Raw genomic sequence first — 22,907 nt, forward strand, 5'->3', positions numbered from 1 at the left:
CTCCAGCTCGCTGAGAAATCCTTCTGGTTCATCAAGAGGAGATGTACACCCAGATATAACAAAGAAAGAGAAAAAAAAAGCCCAAAAACTATTTGATCCTTTTTTTCTTTCTTTCCTTTTTAAACATATCTTTGTCCTAGTTTTTCCTAGAAATCCCATGAAAATCTTCACCAAAGGACTTCACATCTTTTTAAAAATGAAAATTTATGTTGAATCTTTATCAAATGTGACTCCCGTTGGCAAATGAATGTAACTAAATCTGAGAAAATCCACATTTGCTTCTTACTCCTGTTAACAACACGAGCAGCTCCTGTCAGTTCTGGGGTAACTGGGCCGACCTCAGGTATTTGGGCGATACACGGTGTGACACAATCACCTAACTCCCATTTAAACCCCATCGACCTGTCTACCAGCTGAGATTACCCTTATCAAAAGACGACAGAATACAGAAGAGATGAGTGGCAGAGGGTAGTAGTAGCAGGTGGAGTGATAAAAAGAAAGAGTTGGAGAGGTATGTGTCAAATTAGACAACATAAGAGAAAGATACAAGTGATGTTGAGGGGAGGGACAAACAACAGAGGAGAGGCGATGAATGGATGCATAAACCAAACCTCTTTTTATCAGCCACTACAAGCATCATTTGATCCCATTCTCCCTCTTTTCATCCACCTTATCCCCATATATTCTTCAAAGGCACCCATCTATCCATCTCAGCAGGTTTCCCTCAGTCCTTCCTTTTGTTCTGTCCTTTAACAAAGTCTTTGCTTTTTTTTGTTGCTACATTTGCAAATGTAAACAGTTTTTATTATGCTAGCAGCCCCTCACTGTAAGAGATGCCCATAACTAAAATAAAGTAAATTCTAAAAAAAAAACATGTTAGCACAAGAGATTTCAGAGAATAAAAACAATTCTAACTTTTTTTCTCCATTGGCTTCATCAGTCCTGATTGAACCTATTCAGCAAATAAAGGGCAAACTTCAGAATAAAAGTATTTCTAAACCATGTAACTAATGCATTTAATAAGCCTTCACTTGACAGGTGTGATATAGTGGAGCCATACATGGTAAAGATGTTAAGTAAACTCTTCAAACTTGATGTGCGCCATCCTAAATAATTAGATTGATTTTCTTTTTGCATTCATTAACTGCAGCAGTGAGAGGTCTTCTCAGCAATGACTGTGATAAGTCTGACTTCCATCTCCAATATGAACACTGTGCTGCACCAATAGTTTGATAGGATTCTTAGTGTTTCAGTGTGACACATTCAATACTGTGTCAAGTGTTAGAAAAGTTTTTTTTTGTTTGATGCAAATGTAGTATGCCCTCAGCATTTCAGTACAAACTGAAAAAATGTTTCCTTTTGCTTACATATGATCAATTATTCAACAGTTTGGAAATATATGCCTCAACATAAAGAGTATGCAAGGTCTTCTAATATAAAAGAGTGTTTTAAGGTTTAACACATATACTGGAGGAATTAACCTGCAACCAGCTTCCCACAACACACTGGTTCCTCTGGTGTAAAGTTCAGCTATTTTATTTCAGAATCAGAATCTGATTTATTGGCCAAGTATGTGTACACACACAAGTTTTTTTCACTTGCTCTCAATATGCTTACAGAAGTAAAACAGACATAACGTCGACGTCTGACAGAGTAGAGAATTCATCTGATTTTATCATTTGTCGCCTTGCTTGCAAGAAGAGAAATCACATCTCACTGCTGGTTTAAAACATGATGAAATGTGTCCTTTTGTTGAGACAAAATTCTACAAAATGTATTAAAACATATAACAATTTAGAACGATAACACCTTTACCACGATATGGCCACTCTGGTGAGCTTCCATCTCCAAATGAACCAGATGCACAGTAGAGAACATCTTCCTGGTATGAAGTCTTTCATATAAAAGCTACCAAGGCATGTGTCCCAACATTTCTACAAAAATGCAAAAATTAAAAAGATGGTTGACTGGTAATTGACAGTTAGCATGGGAACCGATTTCATATTTTAAAAGCATATGTGGGTCTTTTTCATGGGCTGAAAATGCCAAGTGTGAATAGGTTTCTGGACCAATCAGACAGCTACACTGGACTGAATCATCGAAATGGATGACTGATAAATTGGTGCATGGGAATTCATATAGAAATCTGTTTGTCCAGCTTCTGCTTGTCATGACTCATGAGTTACATAACTTTTTGATGCAGATAAACATACCTTTTAGAAAAACTGTACAAGTTACCAGGCACTAGGCGGAATATTTTTCATTCATCTCATGTCTTTTGGATAAGCATAGAAAAATAGCTTTTTCTGTTGCGTCTTTTATTTTCTTTCGGCCTATTATTATTATTTCCTTCAAAGAAGTCCCTTGGTGTTTTCTTTTGTTGTTTTTTTTTAGCAACTAAGGCAGCAAGGCTGAAGAAGTGATTCTCGCTTTATAAAAATAAAAAAGATGGCCATCATGTTGCTCCATACTGACGCATATCGGAGGACTCAAAGCCCTGACTGTCACTATTCTTTTGACGATGAAAATAAATGATGAGAACTGTTAAATTTGGTTTAAAGAGAGACTCAGTTATGGTTTCAGGTGGGTCTTTTCCCTTAAAAGACTCATTTAGAATCCATAAGTGGGCAATGAATGGTAGAAAAGTGGGATGAGTTGAAAGCAACTCTATCGTTTTTACTTCATTCAATCGTAAAATGTGACTTTACAACGTAGTCTTTTGTTTTTTTTCAGTATTATGTAACAGTTCCCATCCATAGAAAAGGCGACTTATTTTGCAGATTTTATAAGCTGCTAACATGCTACATAGAGGTAACCTACCAAACTCTCAGAAATATGAGAAAGGCTGAATAAAACACTGTAGGCAAGACACTCTGTAGACTCATTACAGAGCAAAAGTTCATACAGTTAACCCAAATAACTGATCCTTATGATAAAATTTAGGGTTTATCTCCCTAAGTTCTTAAGTCTCTCTATAAAACAATGCAACCTAACAACATGTGAAAGACACAGAAAAAGTTATGTACTAAGACCATTTTGACCAGTTAACACATAAAAACATGAAAAGAACATATATATATATATATATAAGAGAAAATTATGCAACATGCTAAAACCATTCAACCACTGAACATGTAAAAATGATGTGTCACATGCTGTGAAACAGGTGGGTTGGTGTGCAACACGTGTGACCCCTGAGGACTGAAATACCGAGCGCAAGCCTTCATTATTTTACATCATCGTTTGGGGACGGACACATCCTTTGATCCTTACACACATAAAACGCAATTAACACAAATGCACACATACACACAACCCCCTCTTTTTCTGTACCATTTCTGTTAGACGGCTGTTATCAACGTAACAAGTCTCCATAAGAACACGAACAACAGATAGCTCAAAAACAAAAGAGAGAAAAACTCAAATAGACTAATTTTTATAGTACCATTTCCTGCAAAAAAGCATTATTTGTCTTTACAAAATAACATATTATATATAGGAAAGTGTAGCAAATTGCATGTTTTTGTACTATAACATCATCATAATTATTATTACCATTATTATTATTAATATAAATGTTAAGCAGGTTAATAGATGGTTGTTCTATTAGGCAGGCAGCCAGGCACGTAGCTAGTATCATGGCACGGAGGAAGGTAGAAAATAATGTCACTTGGTTTTTATCCAAATGGATGAAGAGAACACTTCGGTCCGGATTTACTCCGGTTTAACCAGTTAAAACTGGTTTTAAGCAGTTCAAAAAGTCACACGGTCAAATCAAACCCGACCAGTCTCCCAGTGTGGGGGCCTCTTTGTGTTTGCAGTTTCAGAGACAACAGGGCACGAGTGAAAGAATCCTTTTGTACCAAGGTAGCACCAGCTGAACTGGAGCAAACTGGTTTAACACTGACCAGTTTCAAAGAGTCAGAACAAGTTTTGGTTTTGGATCCGTTTGCACAGCGATGAAACAGTCAAAAACACGCTGCTCTGGACCAGAACAAAGCAGTTCTAACCAGATCAGATCTGGTTGTACCAAGATAAAATCAGACTAGTTTGGACCAGCTCAGTTCAGTTCGGTTAAAGTGTTTTCTAGCATTTGTATTTTTTTGCTCTGCTGTACGGTGGCTGTGCAAGTGCTGAGCTCCTCCAACTCATCCTAAATGAGACCAGTCCAACTTTCAGTCGAGCTTCCAATCCTCTTATTTGGAAAGCACATGAAGTGGCTGTTTGTTAAAAGGTGATTTCAGCTGCATGCCCGGACTCTGTTGTTGAATAGTCGCCACAGAGCTGTCAAGTGACCGTCACTCAACACAGGATAAGGCTATTCCTCCAAACTGTCCCTGCAGCAGTTCAGCGGGATCCTACAATGATTTTTTTGACCATTTTGACAGCCGAGCGCTTCCAGCATAAGGATGTGTTCCATTTAGTGCCCAGGATAGGCCCATTTTGACATGAGCTAGCCTCCAGGAACCTGGAGACATGCAGCTTATTCATCCAATAAAACGCGTTCTTCAAGGTTTGTGTGAGTCAAAGGCATCAGGTTAATTACCCTCTGTGTTCTCGTCTAAGTTTGTAGATTCAGCAACAGTTGTGAACTCTGTGGTTTTTGTGATGTCATCAACGCTTTCTGACGCCGTCTTATCTCCCGCTTCCTGGATTGTTGGGTCATGACCGTCTCCTTTTAGCTCATTTTCAGCTCCTGTTTCATTGTCAGTGGTGTCACTGCCTGGCATTTCTTTTGCTTGGTTGTCATGACAAACTCCTGTGACATCCTTGCTTTCATCTGTGACCTCACTGCGCTCACCGTCATCTTTTTCCTCTGGCGTCTCCGACATCGCCGTGATGTTCTGAACTATGCCATCCTGCGTGTGACTCCTGTTCTGTGACGTTTTGTCTGTGTACCTGTGTAAGCCCCTCTGTATGTGCGTGGTGAAATCATAGCGATCCACGCACACATGCAGGCAAAAACTGCACTGGTATGGTCCCTGGTCACCGTGGCAACTCATGTGCAGGGCATACATGACCTCGTCTAGGAAGTAGATCCCACAGTGGACGCAGCGGTTGGTCAGATCATCCTGAGTGGCCACTTCAACCATTGCGCGATTCGACGGGACACTTGACCGACTTTTTATCAAGTGATTCTTCGCTTCCTTTCCTATCTCCTCCCTCTGGTTCCCTCCTTCATCTGTCCTCTCCTCCTCCTCCTTCTCTCCTTTCCAGTTCTCTCTCAATCTCTCAGCCAGCGGAGACTCTTGCCTTCGCCTCTCTGCGCCATTTGTTGACAAGTGCGCATTTGAAGCACTTGTGTCTCTTTGTCTTATTGCAAGATCCAAAGGGGCATCATTTTCTATTGATGAAGATGAGGAGGTTTGGGAATGAAGAGGAGGAGGAGGGTAGTGAGGAGGAGCTGGAGGAGGGGGGAGAGGAGAGTAGGGAGAGGCGCAGTAAGGCACCGTGTAGCTTTGCTGATGATGCTGTACTGGAGTCACCATTGCACCGAGATAATGAGCGTTATTTCCAAGGCTACCAGGGCTGCTTAGATTACTGATGCTACCAGGAACCCCAGAGGCGGCGGCCATCTTGTACTTGGTCCAGAATCTGAGCCAATCCGACTCCGGGGTCAGATCAGGTGAGAGGGTTAATGGCAGGGGTAAGGAGAAAAGGGGATACTGATACTTCTCAATGGGTGAACCAGGAGGAGAATAACTTGATGGTTTGGATGGACGCATATACTTCTCAATGGGGCTGCCTCGTTCTGATCCCCCTCCGCCTTTGCTGCCCTCTACTTTCGATATCATCCCTCCCTCAACGATGCCGCCGTTGCCCTCAGCTACCAGTGATGAAGGTGGATGTGAAGGTAGGAGCAGAGGAGGCATGCGTCGGTGGATCTCCAACGTCTGATTGGCGAGGAAGGCTTGAGTGGATCGGGGTGAGCGCGAGCGAGGGGAAGGCTGCTGGTTTTTGATCGAGCTTCTGTCGGACTCCTCGCCGTTCATACGCTCCTCGCTGGTGATGCGTTGCTGCTTGGAGGCAGAGGTTTCAGACGACAGTGAGTCAGGGTTGAGGCGTTTGCGGGTTCGCCGTCGGATGATTTGTTCACCGTTGTTCTGCTTGATGATGTTTAGAGGTCTGGGTGTCTACAAGATAAAGGAAACAAAGAAAAAACACAGTAAAAGGAAAAGGGTTAGTAAACATTTAGCAATAAATGAAGTGATTTTCCCTTCAGTTATTTAGAGTTCCTTATCTGACCTGACTAAGACTGTCAAGCATTCATTGTCCAGCAATATTTAATTGTCATGAAACTAAATTAACTGCATTACATCGGAAATTGTAATGATTTAATTCAATATAAAGCCATTTGACATTTGGTGAAATAAACACACAATGCTTAGGAAGAGGAAAGGCTATCATTAGGATTTTATTGATACTGATATTGATAATGATACTGCTTATTGAAGCCAATACTTATTGATGCTCTTATTGATATTACTTACCATAATTTGGTGCAAAATAAAACACATAGTATGAAAAGATGTGAAAAGATTGAACTGCAGTTTTATTATTACTTTTTTTTAGAAGTAACAAGTTAAATTGTTTCCAGTCAGGAACTGGTATTGGTTTAGTCACAGTTCTCGATACCCATATCCCTATTAATTAAGTGACACTATGGCTGACTGAAGATCTACAAAGGAAACTCTGGTTTCTAGCAATTGCAGCAAAGTAGTTCTGTGAAAAAAAAACAAAAAACAAAACAAATTTCAGTGAAACTTTTTTGAGTATTTCTTCAAACCTGGAATTTCAAATCTGTAGTTTTACTCTTACTTCAGTATGCATTACACTAATCTACTTTATTACTTTTAAAATCTTAATTCACAACTGAAAAGGGTTAAAATTTAATTTAATATCCAAACCTTTCATCTGCATTTTGCAGCCAATAAGGCCAAAAGGGGCCAAGGAGGACATATGTACAAAAAAAAAAAAAAAAGAAAAGCAGGAGTTTGGAGTAATTTAGCCTGAATATTTGGAGAAACTGAAACCCCTTTCAACATCAATGTAACTAATATTATTACTATAACCCCCCACCCACATGATTATAATTAACTGACATGCTAAAGGAGGTCTAACATATGCAGCACTAATGCAGTGGTTTTTGCCCTCGCCACAAGGGGGAGTGCTTACATCTGATGCAAGTTTGCCCTGAAGACTCAACTTCTGCTTCACTGACAGATCCCTCACAAACATGTGAACATGTATGTCTTCATCAACTATCATTGAGTAATCTCTCCCACTAAAAGTAGAGCAAACTACACAATCACAATACACTGAAACTAAAGTAAAACCAATTATAGAAACTGGTTTTATGAGAAACTGAGAGTTTGTGTTAAAAAGGCAGAGGAGCAGAATTACAAAGACTAAAATCTGCCCACTACACAGTTTCTGAAGTCCTCCTCACTTATTCAATTTCCCATTGGAATTAATAAAGCACTTGCTGATTGATGAAACTTTTCTGATGCTTCATTCCTAAATACATGCCAAAAACATTTCCAGACAAATTAGCGAAATGTTTTCGTTCCTGGAAGTAAAATAAACCGTACGGTTTAAAGAGTCTTTCAAAGTGTTTACACTTCAGCTCAAAAGTAATGACTTTCACTGTTGAAGAACCTGTTTCATTCAAGCCCACTGTCTAAATACACATTATAAATAGTGACTTCCACATAGCATTAACTGACAACAAAGTCAAATTCAGCTGGCATAAAGAGATGAGCTTTTCGAGCATCAAAAGAGCGTTCAGTTTGTTGAAATTCACACTGGCATGCAGGTGGAATTGATTATGAACACTGAATATTTCAGGGACAGAAAAGAGCCGTGTTATCGTGTTCATGTATGTGCCTCCTCTGTGTCTCTGGAGAGCCCCGCTGTGTCTGTATGTAAGTGATGTAAAGCTCGTGACATACATCATGGCAGATGAAAAACAATCAGAAAAAGATGCATAGACAAGGACCAAGTCAGCAGAGAGAGATAGTGAAGAACGATGGCGGAGGAACATGGATGAACGAAAGAGGATGAAAAGAAAAAAAGAACGTCTCTTAAGCCTCTCATGCTTTTGTAATGTATTCTATGCCTATGTCAGGATCCCCTCGAATGATTTATCCCCCTCTGTATGTGTGGATTACCTTGTGTCTGTGACTGAGAATGTGCCCTTCCAAAGGTATGTACATAAAAGCATGCTTGCACATGTGTGTCTGTGTGTGTGCTGTGTAATATGGCTAAAGATGGTGTCACTCTCAGTGTGGGGTGTATCAGTCATTGTAAAGCAGCTACTGAAACTATTTAATGAGAGAAGGGTCATTTAAAGCACCAAGCTAGTGTCCATTTTAGACACCTGGATCATTACAGGCCTCTACACGGACAAAATTTTGTCAAATCATTGACATTCCTCTTACTCTTTTCAGGTTTTGTGTTTCAAGCTAAAGAGGAGTGAGGAGGATAAGAGAAGAAAAGGTAAAGACGAGATTGTTGAGGAGACAGGAACGACGGAGGTGAGATAAATGAGAAGGGGGAAAAGAGTAATATATGGTGAAGAGATGAGGAAGAGGTCGAGGGAGGGGACGTGAATAAGAAAAGGGGAGGGAGGGACAGGAGGTAATACAGGAGGAGGATGGCTGAGCAGCAGCGAAGAAACAGTGACACCCACGGTGGAAACAGTCCAAAGCTGCGCCCTAATTCCATACTGCATACTATTTCTCAGCAGGATTTTATCTGTTCACAGTGGAAAGGTGATAAAATAACGACCTCCCTCACCAGTCAGTATGAATGTGGTAAAAACCTGTGATATTGAGTGTCACTATACTTCAGTTGAGTTTTCAGGTATCTGTTCTTTACCTGCGTATTCATTTTTCTGACACATATATCTGTGCTTCATACTCCTTATATTTTCAAAACGGGCTTGTTACCTTAGCTGAATTCTTGATTATTTTTATTTTGTAGCATTGCAAAATCAAAAGATGAATGTGACAATAACCCACAGAGAAGACAGTTCAAACAAGATGGAAGAAAATGGACAAAAGACAGCAGAGAAAAGATGAAGTTCAGGTAGCTTTGTACAGCATCAGCAGATAGAAATGTCCTTCAGAGGGTGACTTTTTACTTTTATACTTTGGATACATTTCAGAGCCTGAACTTTTTCACTTTTACTGGAGAAAAGAGGTTGAATCAGTACTTCTGATCTTGATTTATATATATATATATATATATATATATATATATATATATATATATATATATATATATATATATATATATATATACATATATATATAGACATATATATATATATATATATACATATATATATATATATATATATATATATATATATATATATATATATAAAACACATCAGAAAACCAAAAAGAAATAACAATATTTCTTAAGTGTAGTTGGTAGCGGCATTTTAAAGTCACAGTCTGATTGACATATAATAGTTTAGTACATTTAATATCTAGTACAGAAGTTTCTCTACTGCTCTTGCTCCATTTCTTTTCTTTTATTGTCTCTTTCTCTCTTCCACCCTGGCACACTTTCTCTCACTGTTACTGTCGCTCTCTGTAGGGCTCTATTGAATAGTTTGACGCTTCAAACCTCATTTTGTAACGCTGATATTCAAACTGTAAATCAACATTAGAATGCTGTGCAGCTTCTTTTTTTTTTTTTGCACATCAATTCATTCTGTTTAAACCCTGTATTTCGGCACAGTTGCAGGTAAAGATTAAGCTCCACTATTATTAGTAATAGACTATTTACTCCAGTGGTGGCTGTGTATATTAATTACATTTATATAACCACAATTATAGAAAAAAAATCTATTTCTGCTCTAATAAAAAAGACTAACTAATTTAATCCAATGAACCACTTTATTCAAATTGGCGATTTTGGATTTTTTTTTAGGAGGATGGCATCGTGAAATGTGATGACAGACAGAAAGGTTCATTCTAAAACCTCAAAAGAAGCTTTGAATGTTTAAAAAATGACATTCAGTACAGCTCTAGCTCTTTGGTAGGCTTTGAAAAAAAGTTTAACATGTTTCACTCGAGCCTCCCTTGCTAGTTTTCCTCCCCGTCTGCCACTAAATGTCCTCCTCCTCTTTATCTCGCTAGTTTATGTCAAGTGTTTGTAACTACATGAGGTTTGAAGTGTTTCAGCAGGTCTGTGGAATCAAACCTTTCCTTTCCTTTACTGGATAACACCAATATTTATTTGTTCATTTAACATATATTTATATTTTACAGTTAGCCTAATTAAATGAATATGTGCATAAAAATGAGAGCATTTCTGTGACTGGAATCCTGTGTGAGATACTCAAACACACACACACAAACACAGTATTTGTAATGTCGTATACTTTAATGGTTGTGGGGTTGGTTTGAATGAATACCTGGGCTGAGTTGCTCCTTGTGCACATGATTCTCCTCTATCTATCCATCTTTCCATTTCTTTCATTCTCTCCTTTTTATGTCTCCTCTGCATTCTCTCCACACTCTCACTCACTCACACCCCTCTTCATTATCTGTCCTCACTCTTTACCTTAATCTCTCTTTGTCTTCCTCCCTTTTCCCCTTCTTTGTTTTTCTTTCTCCCTCCCTTCCTTTACGTCTACCTTTTTCTCCCTCTTTATTCATAACTCTCCCTCAGCCTCTCTCACTCTGAAGTGTTTTACTAGCTGCTATCCTCTCTAATAATGTGTGTAGAGCGTATAAAACTTTTATTACGGGATATAAAATACGGTTGTCGTGAAGATTGTCAAGAGTAGACGGGGGCCGGAACGTGATTGGAGCAGCAGATGAGGTGAATGGGTTGAACCAAGGAAAAGTGCAGGGGCAGGAAGGAGTGAACTGCTATAGCTTGTCATCCTCTGAAAGGTCTTTAAAGCTCAATTCAATAATTGTGGCATAGTGCTCTGGGTTGTAACACAGTCAACCCCCTGATACATTTATTAACACTGTGATTTATTGCACTGGAACTATTTGGTTCACTCTAAAATTTTACAAGCTGAGCTTAAAAAGCCGACATGTAAACATGAATCTGGCAAATATATACGTTAAAGCCCTGAAGGCTTGTTTCACACTGATAATATTTGTAAACCCTCAAGTTAAATAGGTATAGTCAAGTGTGAAATTAGTCTAAGCTCCATAAAAACATATCTGAGGTGAGAACGCTCAATATTCTGAAGTCAACTAAATTCCAGGCCGGGTCTTTATCTCATCTGTAATTCATGCAGTCTAATTAAATTTGGGATTTCCATAGACTTTCCCCGGGCTTAGATGGTAAAGTTGATTCATTCCATCATATTTCTCACTCCACAGAACTGGCTCGCTGTGACTGCTGAAATGGTCTGTAACTCCCAGCACCCACCAAATCAAATATACTTTATCCACAATATTACTTTCACAGCAGGATTCACAGAATATATACAACAATTTTAACTGCACTATGCACCATTTAATTTGCGTCGTATGCTAATCGGCCAGACAGGAGGAATTATAATTAGCGGTCAAAACCACCCCGTGGATGTACTCAAACACAGCACAGAGTCTATAAAATGGGCTAAACTACTGGGTTGCTGATCCAGTTCAACCTTTATGAGTCAGCAAATGTAGGTCTCCTATGAGTGGAGAGGAGTTCAGCACTGCAAATTAACTTTTACATGATGATACACCTGAGTTTCTGCTCTCTTCTAGGTATTATTTTCACTTTTCTCTCTGCCTCTCTACATTTAAAGTGCTTTTTGAAATTTAAAGCTCCCTTCTTGTCTCTTCTCTAATTAGTCTGAAAGAAAATTTGAATAAAGGGAATCATAAATATAAAGAAAGTGAAACTTGAAAGGGATAGTTGGGAATATTTGAAGTGGAGTTCTATGAGCTACTTATCCATATTCAGTGTATGGCAGTCAACGTACCCAACTTTGGTGAAACAGAGAAGAGTAAAAGTACTGTAACGCTGCAGACAGGGTCAGCAGCAAGGCTGCTTTTAGCAACTTGAAAGACCCTTCTAAAAAACAATAAATCAAATGAAATTTTGTTGTAAACTGTATTAAGAATAATTTCACCTGTGCCGATGTGAAACTGTTGTGTTAGAAGTCAAATATTGCTCTCTCTTGCCCAACTTGACACCACTGGCAAAAATAATTTTACTTTGCAGAAAAGAGGAGTTGCCACTCTTCAACTGCCTTAATCTGTTCGTTTGTTTGCGTTATTGTGTGACTTCAGTATTTTAAAAGATTTATTTCAACTCAACAAAGGAATACAACAACACCAAACACTAATAGACATAAGCAGTGGAGGAGCAGTAAGTCCTGAGTTCTGCGAGGTAAAAATTGATTTTGCCAGTGGAGTCTGTTGAAAAAGGCTGTGTGGCAGTGAAAATATTCTATATATTAAAAGTTCTAAATATAGCATACACATAAACTGATACTGACTTCTTTAAATTGGCTTTTTTAAAGTTTTGTTTTGGCTTTGATTGTATGGGAAAGCTCAAGAAAGGGTGAGAGAGTTCTTTGGGGTAACTTTTGACTCTGAGTGGCACCCTCTAGTGGACGTACTGCTTAACATCCATGCTAACATAAAGGACATGTGAAAGTATGTGAGCAGTGATCATTACATCATTGGAAACATACATAACTATTATTTTGAACATGAAAAGGCCAAAAATGAGTCTAAAGTCTACAGAGTTCGAGTGTAATCTGTGTATGATTTACCGAATGTAGTTTTTGGTATAAACCACATGCGTTGCAGACGTAGCCTCCATTAGCGTTCTTCCTCCACAGTGACGTCTTGGTGGTCAGACAGTTTGCACAGAAGACTCCACTGCCTCTGCGCCGCTATGGATGGAGAAAGACAGACAACGTTAGGAAGTGCAAAAAAAAAAAAAAAAACATAGACTGACTAAAATAAAAAAGCCTTTGGAAAATAAGAAAAGTGCAAAGTCACTGAGAGAAAAAAGGTGGGAAAAGAAAAGAAAAGAAAATGTTGACTTAATTTTTGATACCTTTTCATTTTCACACCACTCAAGAACAATGACTTGGCAGTGCGGTTAGGAGAGAGGGAGAACAGATTGGCTTGGTGGCAGAGAGATGATGTGCTCTCATTTATCATGCCTAATGGGAAATCCTATTGAGAACATTGTTCTCCTCTATGCTGATTTTCTCTGAGTAGAACAAGGTTAATAAAAACACCAAAGTATACTCCAATGAAAAGAAAATGATCTTGTTGAGCTGAATAAATTGTGTGTATTTTAAACATGTAAGTGTGTGTCTCTGAGAGACATCTCTTGTGCGAGAGATGTGAGATACCGCGGTAATTTTGTCAAGTACTACTCAACAGAGATGAGTTATGCTTTCACCTTGTAGCATAAAGTGTTTTAGTGTTTATCTGAACTGCAGGAGCTACTTTACAGGCTGGTGTTTGACTTTTACTGTATTAGTGTGCACTTTCTCATACACACACACACACACACACACCTCTCTGCAGTTCATGGAGCAGTGATGCATAGAAAAGTAGTGTGTGCAAGGAAGGGTGGGGAGGTGAAAAGGCCAATTGTCGTGGCAACGTGCTCCATCACAGTAATGAGCCAATCACAACGTTTCTCCATCCCATTAAGTCTCTGGCCCCATTCACCACCTTTATGACCCTGAGAGGACAGCATACCTCATCTTTCTCCACCATGACTCTGTGTGTTTTTCTCTCTCTATCTGCCTGTCTATCCAACCATTTCTTTTTCTCCCTCTCTCTGTCTCTTCTTCTAGGGATATCTCTGCCTTGTTGCTCATCCAATCTTCATTTTCTGCTCTTAAAGGGATAGTTCAGATTATGTTCTCATCAATAGTCAGTGTATTAGCTACAGTAGATGGCAGCTGGGACGCCCATAGTTTGTAGAGGCAGACAGGGAGACCAGGACGGAAGCCAAGCAATAAATGGCTGTGGACAAAGTCAGCAACAAAATGAATTTTAACCACTTACAACAGGTCTGCCTTAAAAAAAGTCAATATCAGGTTAAGTGTACGCTATGTTTCACCATGTTAAGAATATTTTCACCGCTTTACTTTACCATCAGACAGCCTTTTCTAATGGGAAACAGTCACTATGTAAGCCAAATATTGTGCTCTCTAAGCCAACCAAACTCTGTTGGCGGAACGAGTAATTTTACCTCACAGAACAGGGGAGTTGCTTGTATACTGTTGCCTTGATCTCTGAGTATGTTTGTGTTACAGTGTAACTTCAGTGAGACAAATTGGTATACCTGAAACTCCATTCTGCAAGGTAAAATTACTGATTTCACCTACTGAGTTCAGCTGGTTTGGAAAGCTAACAACAGTTTCCCATCAGAAAAGTCTGTCTGACAATAAAGTGGTGAAAATACTCTAAATACAGCATTGAAGTTAACTGATTAAATATCACTAACACCAGCATTTCATTATTTTTTCTTCACTGACCTGTGAGCTATGTGCATGTTTGTCTCTGGCTCAGCAGCGCTATCACATCTCATTGATGATCTCACCACGGTTGTATTAGTGAATATCTGCATACTGTATCTGCCCATGGCTATGGCTTACTAAAATCCATAAAGATGGGAAAGATGGCAGACACACAGAAAGCGTGTCTGCTGTCTTTCCCCCCTTTCTCCCTCTCTCTTGTTTTCTCACTCTCGTCCCAATCTGTTTCTCCCTCTCCCTCCGTCATGGACTTTGTGTCCGCTGGGACCTTCTCCTTTCAGCGCTGGCTTCTTGTTGTTTTATGTTCATGACAGTGCTGAGAGCTTAGCATATTTTTTTCAGGCTCAGAGCACCCAGTGCTAGAAGTTTAAAACATTTCAACTTTTCACAAAAGAGCGCTGCACTTCAATCAAGCTTTCTGTAGTCTCAGAGCTACAGATGGAGCCACTACCAGCACTTCCACCGAGCATCTGTTTTGTGCTGCCAGCTAAAGGCAGAAGAGCCCAGTGGGCACAGCATTTCAGTTTATTTTTGCAATCTAGTGTATTGCAAGGATCACAGCACAATTAACCAGTTAACATTTCTCTGGAAACACACCACAAATACAGACATACATACAGTATATACCCTGAGCGATGCAATGCAGATACTATTTAAGAACATAATTTGTCAGTTTTACTTTTAAACGTAATAGCAAAAGTCATATTGAAAATTTATGGCAAGAAACCATTGTTCATTGGCTGCTTTGTGCCAACTTACAAGAAAGTTTAGGGCCCTTAAAGGGATAGTTTAGATGACTTTATGTGGGGTTCTATGAGCCACTTATCAACCCCACTTCAACTATTCTGAACTATCCCCTTAAAGAAGAAAAAAAAAAGATCAAAGATAAATTATGTGACCATCAAAACAGCAACAGAGCATGGACTGAATAAACATCTGTACTAGACAGTGTTTAAAGATTAAACATCAAATTCTACTGCCAATGAAAAGTGGTTTAATAGCTCTTTTGTTTCCTCGCTGTAATTTCAGCTCATAAACAGACATTTACGATGACATTCTTCATCCTGTCTGGATCAGGCTAGAAAATCAAACTTTTAGATTGTTCAAAGATTTAATCCAAGGGAACACCACAGATGTGTTTATTTACGCAGGAAAAACTTTGTCTCTCAGTCTCAAAATGTATATAATAAAACATCCTGTTTCCCCATAATGATGTATGTAATAAACACCTGAGCTAATATTAGAGTCTTTATGGTACATGTGTTTTTGTCCGTCTGACATCAGACAGCAGAACACTTACAGCCAGAGTCAGTGTGTGTGTGTGTGTGTGTGTGTGTGTGTGTGTGTGTGTGTGTGTCTGCTTAAGTGTGTATGTCGCGCACACCATACGGTCACCACATGTAGAGAGACAGAGCCAGGTGATTGATTGATGTACGCTTCCTGTGTCTGTCTGTGTGTGTGCGTGTGCATGTGTGCGTGTGTGTGTCTAGCATTGCAAGCCAAACACTGCATCTGTCATCAGAATTCAGTTTCCCTCCGAGCACCCAAATCACTCACATATGGCCCCACAGCTGCCCCTCATCGTAGCGCGCACACACACACACACACACGGATGCACGCACGCGCACACACACACACACACATACACACACACCTGAAAATATTTGCTTCCACTGGCTAATGAAGGCATGCAAGATCTGGATGAGAGGCCGCAATCCAAGAAGTGTGTGTGCATGTGTGTGTGTGTGTGTTGGGGGGTATCTTGGCTACTCAAACGCCACAGTACAAGGATAGCACATTGTGTCTGTGTGTGTGTGTGTGTGTGTGTCTGTCTGGCTGTCCGAGAGAGGTTCAAGTGTCAATTACACAGGAAAGTGCAGAAATAGCCCCCACCGCCCTCCCTCCAATATGCACAAATGCACGCAGGCCATGCACACGCACACACACACACACACACACACACACACACACACACACACACATTTGGCTCATGATCTCTCACTTCCTTTTCAGTCATCAGCTGGTTGGCTTGACATGTTTGGAAATTAGAGCCTGACCGATTTATTGCTTGACATAATGGCCTGATATTGGCCTATCACAGCTATATTGGTCTATATTACTATTAGCATGTAAGTTTTTATACGTTTATAATTATTTCTATTTATTTTTGTGATTCAAGTTTTTCTTTAATTAGCTTCCTATTTTATAAACAACCATAACAGAACACATTACAATCAAAGTGAAAGAAAAACAATTAACAAAAAAAATAACAGATCTTGTCACTAGACAATAAAAAGCACATAAACTAATAAAATAAATAAAGAGAGAGAGAGAGAAAAAAAAAGAGGGTACAAAGCACTTTAACAACTAAAAAGATAGGAATGTGTTCAATCCTTTATGTTTCTGTTTTTATATTAAAAAAATATACCAGACTTTATAAAACTTCCCTCAGTAATTATTGGTCCTTGCTATTTAACAATTCAAAAGAGGAACAGGCTTTGTCTGACTCTTGTAATGGCAAAGAACAATCCTTGAAGCACCAATAAATCCTGCCAGTGCGGAGCAAATTTTTGTTTGGATATACCTGGTGGCAGAAGAGACTGGTCTCCTAGCAAGCACAGCCAGGGAGATTCTGGCAATGGTTTATGCACTCATTCTCCAATACATTTAACTACTTGTTTCCATAAAGGAGAAACAAATGAACAATCCCACAGTATATGAAGAAAAGTATCTGCTTCTTTTTGACACCTCCAGCAACAATTATCCTTTGTAAGTCTTTGAAGTTTAACTGGGAAATGATAACACTGGTAGTTACCAGACAGACAGTGTTCACCATCTATTAAAAAAAAACTGTGGCTGATGGTGCACTCCTTGGCAAATTAAAGTTATTTCTAACTATTATAAGTGCCAGTGAAAGTTTACTGTTTTAATGCCCTTCCATTATTTTGGACAAAAAAGTTTATTATTAAACTGTAAAATATCATGCCAAGTGTTAGCCATGTTTGGATCATTGTGAAAACTACATGTTTGTATATATTCCACTCTATTCTATTCTATTCTATTCTATTCTATTCTATTCTATATATTATATTCTGTTAAAAGAATATCAGCTAGAGATGGAACCAACCCATTATCAGTATCAGGATCCAGCATTGCTTGATGCCGTTTTGGTCTATATTCCACAACGTTACATGATGCATACATTTTCTGTTTTTTCATTTTCTCTCATGATGTAACAATAAACCAGCACAAAAAATTACTCTTACCAACTTAAACCACCATGTTCCAAATAAACATGCTACAAATGCATGACAGACACCTGACAAACACTAACTAACTAGCTGCATTTTGGAACATAAACTTAAACTCTCTGCAATTCATCATGGGAAAATACGGAAATAAGTCTCAGCCTATCAGCTGCACATGTAAATGTCACTAGCCAGAATGCTTGTAACATTACACAAACTACACAAGCTTTCCAGACTGAGTTTCAGCCTCATGTAATCTTACTACTACTACTAAAAAAAGAGCACTGGTATTGGTATAGTCTCTGTATCAGCAGGTATCCAAACTTAGATATCGGAACTGAAGCAAAACGGAAAAAGAGTGGATTGGTACATCTCTAGCCAATATATCAATATTGTAATTTTGTTGCTCAGTATCTGCCAAAAAAAACCCAGTATTGGTCGGGCCCTTGTGGAAATGTGCACGTACGTACTTTAACATAGGTTTTAGTGGGACTAAATCTCTTGGTGGCTTTCTGACTGTGTGTGCTCGATGTATTGGTGTGTGTCTGCAGAAAGTGTGTGTGGCCGTGCATGTGTATCTGATTGATTACTGATACCTGGCCTCTCCCACTCACCTCAGCCTGCAGAGGAGGGCTGCAGGTAATTAGAGCTCAGGGTCTTAATGACATCTATTTATCTGAGGCCTATGATACCGTTCAATTAGCACCACCAACAACGCCCTCTGACACACACACTCGCACACACGTGCAGCTCATGCATGCAGAGGCGCACACACACAAACAAATACGTTCATTAGTCAGGAAATTAAAGTCTTTATCAACTTCCTCTTAATCAAGCCTAATCCATGCCAACAAATAACTTTAAAGTTGATGTTTATTTACAAAGTTAAGTTTCTTAAGTAGGAAGTGTATTTGAGTAACCAGTGTAAACACTGCTCGATTATGCACAGGCCTGATTCTGAGTAGCTGATCTCAGAGGTGTCCAGTTTGAATCTTATTCATAAAAACCACATTCATGTGAAAGTTTTCTTATTTCTGAGATTAAAAAAAAACACTTCAGATAATTGAATCTCCTGGTGAAAAGATCAGCATGACAAACTCAGACAAGTTGACAATATTTGCAGATTTTATCAGACTCATAATACTCATGGAAAGGCCAGCAGAAATTAAGAGTACAATCTCCTCAGTGGCAAGCTGCACATAAAGCAACATTTATTGGTTTAATAACAACAACAATCAGTGTGGTCAGTCTCTCTGCTCTGATGCACAAACAGCTTGAACAGAGAGCCTTTTTCCCTTGTGGCACTAGATTTAATGCAAGAATGCATAAAAGAGGCTACATGACCTGACTGTCGTTTGTTTTGGGAAACAAGCTACATTTTATATCACATGTATTCCTGCCTCTCTGTATTTGTGAACAGCTCCAGTACTTTAGTTTTAATTTTGTTTTTAGACTTTTATGGGTCTGCACCGCTATGCCAACTTTCCTTTAAATGGGTTAAAGTGATTGCTATCCTTTAAATTCAAGCAGAAGTTATGAGCTGTTTCTCAGTGACTTTTTCGTGACTCTGCTCATAAAATGCACTAATAAATTATAACTTTGTTCTCGAGAATCTGATTTTTATTCAACATCAAAACATATGGTGTAACCACACAGTGGCTGAACCTCTCAGCTGTGGCTTTGAGTCCACTCAGAGATTCTCCTGAAGCCATAAATTTACAGATGTTATACAAACTGTTTACACAGCACGGTCTTTTAGATCTTTATGGAAGAACCGGTCGAAATAGATAAGCATCCATGGGTTTAGGTTCTGTAGCAATATTGACTCACTCAAATGTATTTTAGCTACCATCTGCAACCAATATGCGGTGGCATCTTTAAATTCTGGTGGTGTAGCTGCACTTGAAACAATTTGGCGAGACAGACTGGTGGCCTAAACATGAGCTGCTGTATATCAAACTGCTTTACCAGGGCGTCTACAAGCATCAGCAAGTTAAAGGTTAAACATGTAATATTTAGGAGGTTCCACTGGCAGAAATGGAAAATAATATTCATAAGTATGTCTTCATTTGTGTATTATCACTTGAAAAAATTAACAATGTTTTTGTTACCTTAGAATGACCTGTTTTTATCTAAAAGTTGCACCATGTTTCTACAGAGGCCAAGAATGGAAAAACTTAACACTAGATCTGCAACAATTCCATGACTATTCATCAACTATGTAATTAATTCACCAACTATTTTGATAATCAATTATTCGTTTTGTATCATTTTTAAATAAAAAAAATATAAAATTCTCTAATTTCAGCATCTCAAATGTGAATATTTTCCGGTTTCCCCTGTGACAGTAAACTGAATATCTTTATCTGAATATCTTAAGTAAGTCGCCAATTTTGCAACAAAACTAAACATCAAATGCGAAAATATGGGCATGCTCTTCTAAGTAAATACATACAGTATGTAGTCAGTCAAAATTGTAAGTGAAGCAAATAATAATAACTGGTTGAGTTAAAGAACATTTGTCCAAATATGTTCATTAAAACCTGAAAGACCCTAACAGGGTAACAGAGGCATAAGAATTCAACTCTTGCACTGAATTTTAGACCATTTTAGACAACTACTAGCATTCATAAATAAAATACTCTGAATAAAATATTTAATATATAAATTATATAATATACATAGAATATTTAACTTTTCTAAACTCTAGACTATTTAATACTAAGAACATATGTTATATATTTTGTTAGGTTGTGTACTTTTATTATCCCAAATGTTTCCAACACTCAGAGAAACTCAGAAATCATGATTTATTCATGTTAATTGTGCGTTTCCAGAAAACATGGGATATGTTGGATACGCTGAACCTAAAGCGAATAAAACTTAAACATTACCTTGTTCGTCAACATGATTTCTGCCTGTGTCATGACAGATACATTTTTTATCAGCTACAGTGGTTATTTAAAAGTCAAGGTATCAACTCCAGTGAATCTTTGCTACTTCAGGACATCAAACTACATCTTTTGTCACAGTTGTAACGTGAGAGAGACCACTAGTGGCAGAACTTACATATTGTGTGTTTATGGCATTTGAACACTTTTTAAAGGACCTGTAGCTGCTCTGTTTACATCCATTAAAAAACAGCATTCTCTCAACTACCTTGTTGTTAAGGACTTACCATATAAGACAGCATTTTTCAGTCATTTCAACCTTGTCTGTTTTCTTTGAATTGTTGCCACTTTCTACAAATTAGGTCACATTTTTCTAATGGCACAAATATCACTTTCAACAAAACACTCTGTGTGTGGCGAAAGAAAACTAAACACACAAACATTTCAAATACTAAGGTGCTGCTATCCTTGAAGTTATGTGAGAAAATAGAGAGGGATACACAGAGCGAGAGAGGAAAGTGGAAAGAGAGAGAGAATGTGAGAAAGAGGATAAAGGAATAGATTGAGGCGCCCTGCGGTCTGAAATAAATTTAAAAAGAGGGCTTTCTAAACAAAGTCTTTCAAAATGAAATTACATTTAATTCACTTACAGAGTAAGTCTGCCCTGCTTTTTACACACACACACACACACACACACACATACACACACAGACAGGGACACACAGTTACACACCTACACACTTACATTGATACACGCACTGACTTGCATTAAATCAGCGATTATTTAATCAAGCTAGAAGACTAGCTGGAGGAATTAACTGAATTCCATACTGCCAAGTCCAATATCCTATACACTGGATCAGTCTTTCGCTCTCTCTTTCTAATGCATGCACTCTCTCTCTCCCTCTCTCACACACACACACACACACACACACACACACAGATGTAAAAAATAAGAGAGGAAGAAATAGACCTGTGCACAGGGATAGTTTCAGATAAAGATTCACCAAATGAATCCTCCCAGCACACACTCACACACACCCACAGAGAAGCATCTGGGAACGATCTAAAAGAGACCCCCCCATAGGTGCTGTGTGTGTAGGTGTGTGTATGTGTTACACATATGGCTGCAGAGGTCCATCTGTGTGGTTTACTCTCAGACTACCGTGTTTAAATTGCTTCTCCTAATAGAATAATTGGGGTTCAGTTGAATGAATTTAAGTTAAATTGACGGAGTTTATTCTTATTCAACAAAGAGAAACAAAGAAAAAACACACTTAGAATAATAATAACCGATGTATAGTTATGGGTGTTGAGAAGCCGAGGTACAAATGACACGCAGCCACTTAAATAATTAAACAGGCCAGTTAAAGATGGTTGGAATCAGCAGGGAGGACAAAGATTCAAACAATCTGTGATATCTGGAAAAAAAAATAATTAGAAGCCGAACCTCTGTGATTTATTTAAAGCAGAAAACGGCTCTGTTTTTCAGTTGGAAAAATGGACACAGTCCAACTGCGACCTGCAATGGAGGCAGTATTTCCTGCTGATTATCTACTCAGATGACATTACCAGTGAGGCGGGGAGAAAAGAGTGCAGCAGCAAACTTCCAAAAATGCCCTGTCTATGGTAACTCTGTGAAGGGGTGCAACCAAACGACTAATTATCCCTTCAGGAATCAACAGACATTCAAAAAAAGGATAATGATAACATACTGTAGCAAAACAAACCTGCTGCGTTTTTAAGCGTGCAGTCCTCCCACTGAATTCTCAATGAAGTTGAACACGAGATTCAGTTGTGTAGCCGAATAACAACCCTATATCAAAATGTCATATGGATTTCTGTGGCAATAATACGTGTAAACAAAGGGAAAAAGCTTGACACACGGCAGGGAGGAAACTGTTGCTAGACAGGAAATGGCCAGTCTGTGTCCTAACACAACACCTATTGCCCGATCACATGGAGCATGACCTTCAGCTCAGTGTGCCACTGCTCCGAGCTCGCCTCCTCACACAGCCTGCAGCTCTCCTCTAACAGTCTGCCCCAGCAGCCCTCACACTCCCTCCACAACCATATCAGCACAGCACATTCAGCAGTATCTCCCCTCTTTAGAGGCCGCGGTGACACAACTTGAAGAAAATCAAATTTCAGGACACAAAAAAACCCTCAGTGATGATATGAAACTGTTTAAAACCCAAGGCTGGCAGTTAGGAGCAATCACGAGTGCGCAAGGCTCAGTGAAAAAGATCCGTCCTCAGACATTAGCTATGCAGAGTGAGCAGC

General features: G+C 38.8%; 1 protein-coding gene across 2 annotated transcripts in view; it reads right to left on the reverse strand.

Moving 5' to 3' along the window:
• Positions 1-3,420: 3,420 nt before the first annotated feature.
• Positions 3,421-22,907, reverse strand: part of trps1 (trichorhinophalangeal syndrome I) — a 167,528-nt gene continuing 148,041 nt past the window's right edge. For both annotated transcript variants that reach the window (XM_084739336.1, XM_084739335.1), the window contains exons 10-11: positions 12,752-12,874; positions 3,421-6,134 (exon numbers count right to left, since the gene is read on the reverse strand). In XM_084739336.1, coding sequence (XP_084595462.1) covers positions 4,539-6,134; positions 12,752-12,874 — 1,719 coding nt within the window. In that variant the 3' untranslated portion in view covers positions 3,421-4,538. The remainder of the gene's footprint in view (positions 6,135-12,751; positions 12,875-22,907) is intronic.

Source organism: Lutjanus erythropterus, chromosome 16 (genome assembly GCF_056507025.1).
Source record: "Lutjanus erythropterus isolate fLutEry1 chromosome 16, fLutEry1.hap2, whole genome shotgun sequence".
Classification (NCBI taxonomy): domain Eukaryota; kingdom Metazoa; phylum Chordata; class Actinopteri; order Lutjaniformes; family Lutjanidae; genus Lutjanus; species Lutjanus erythropterus.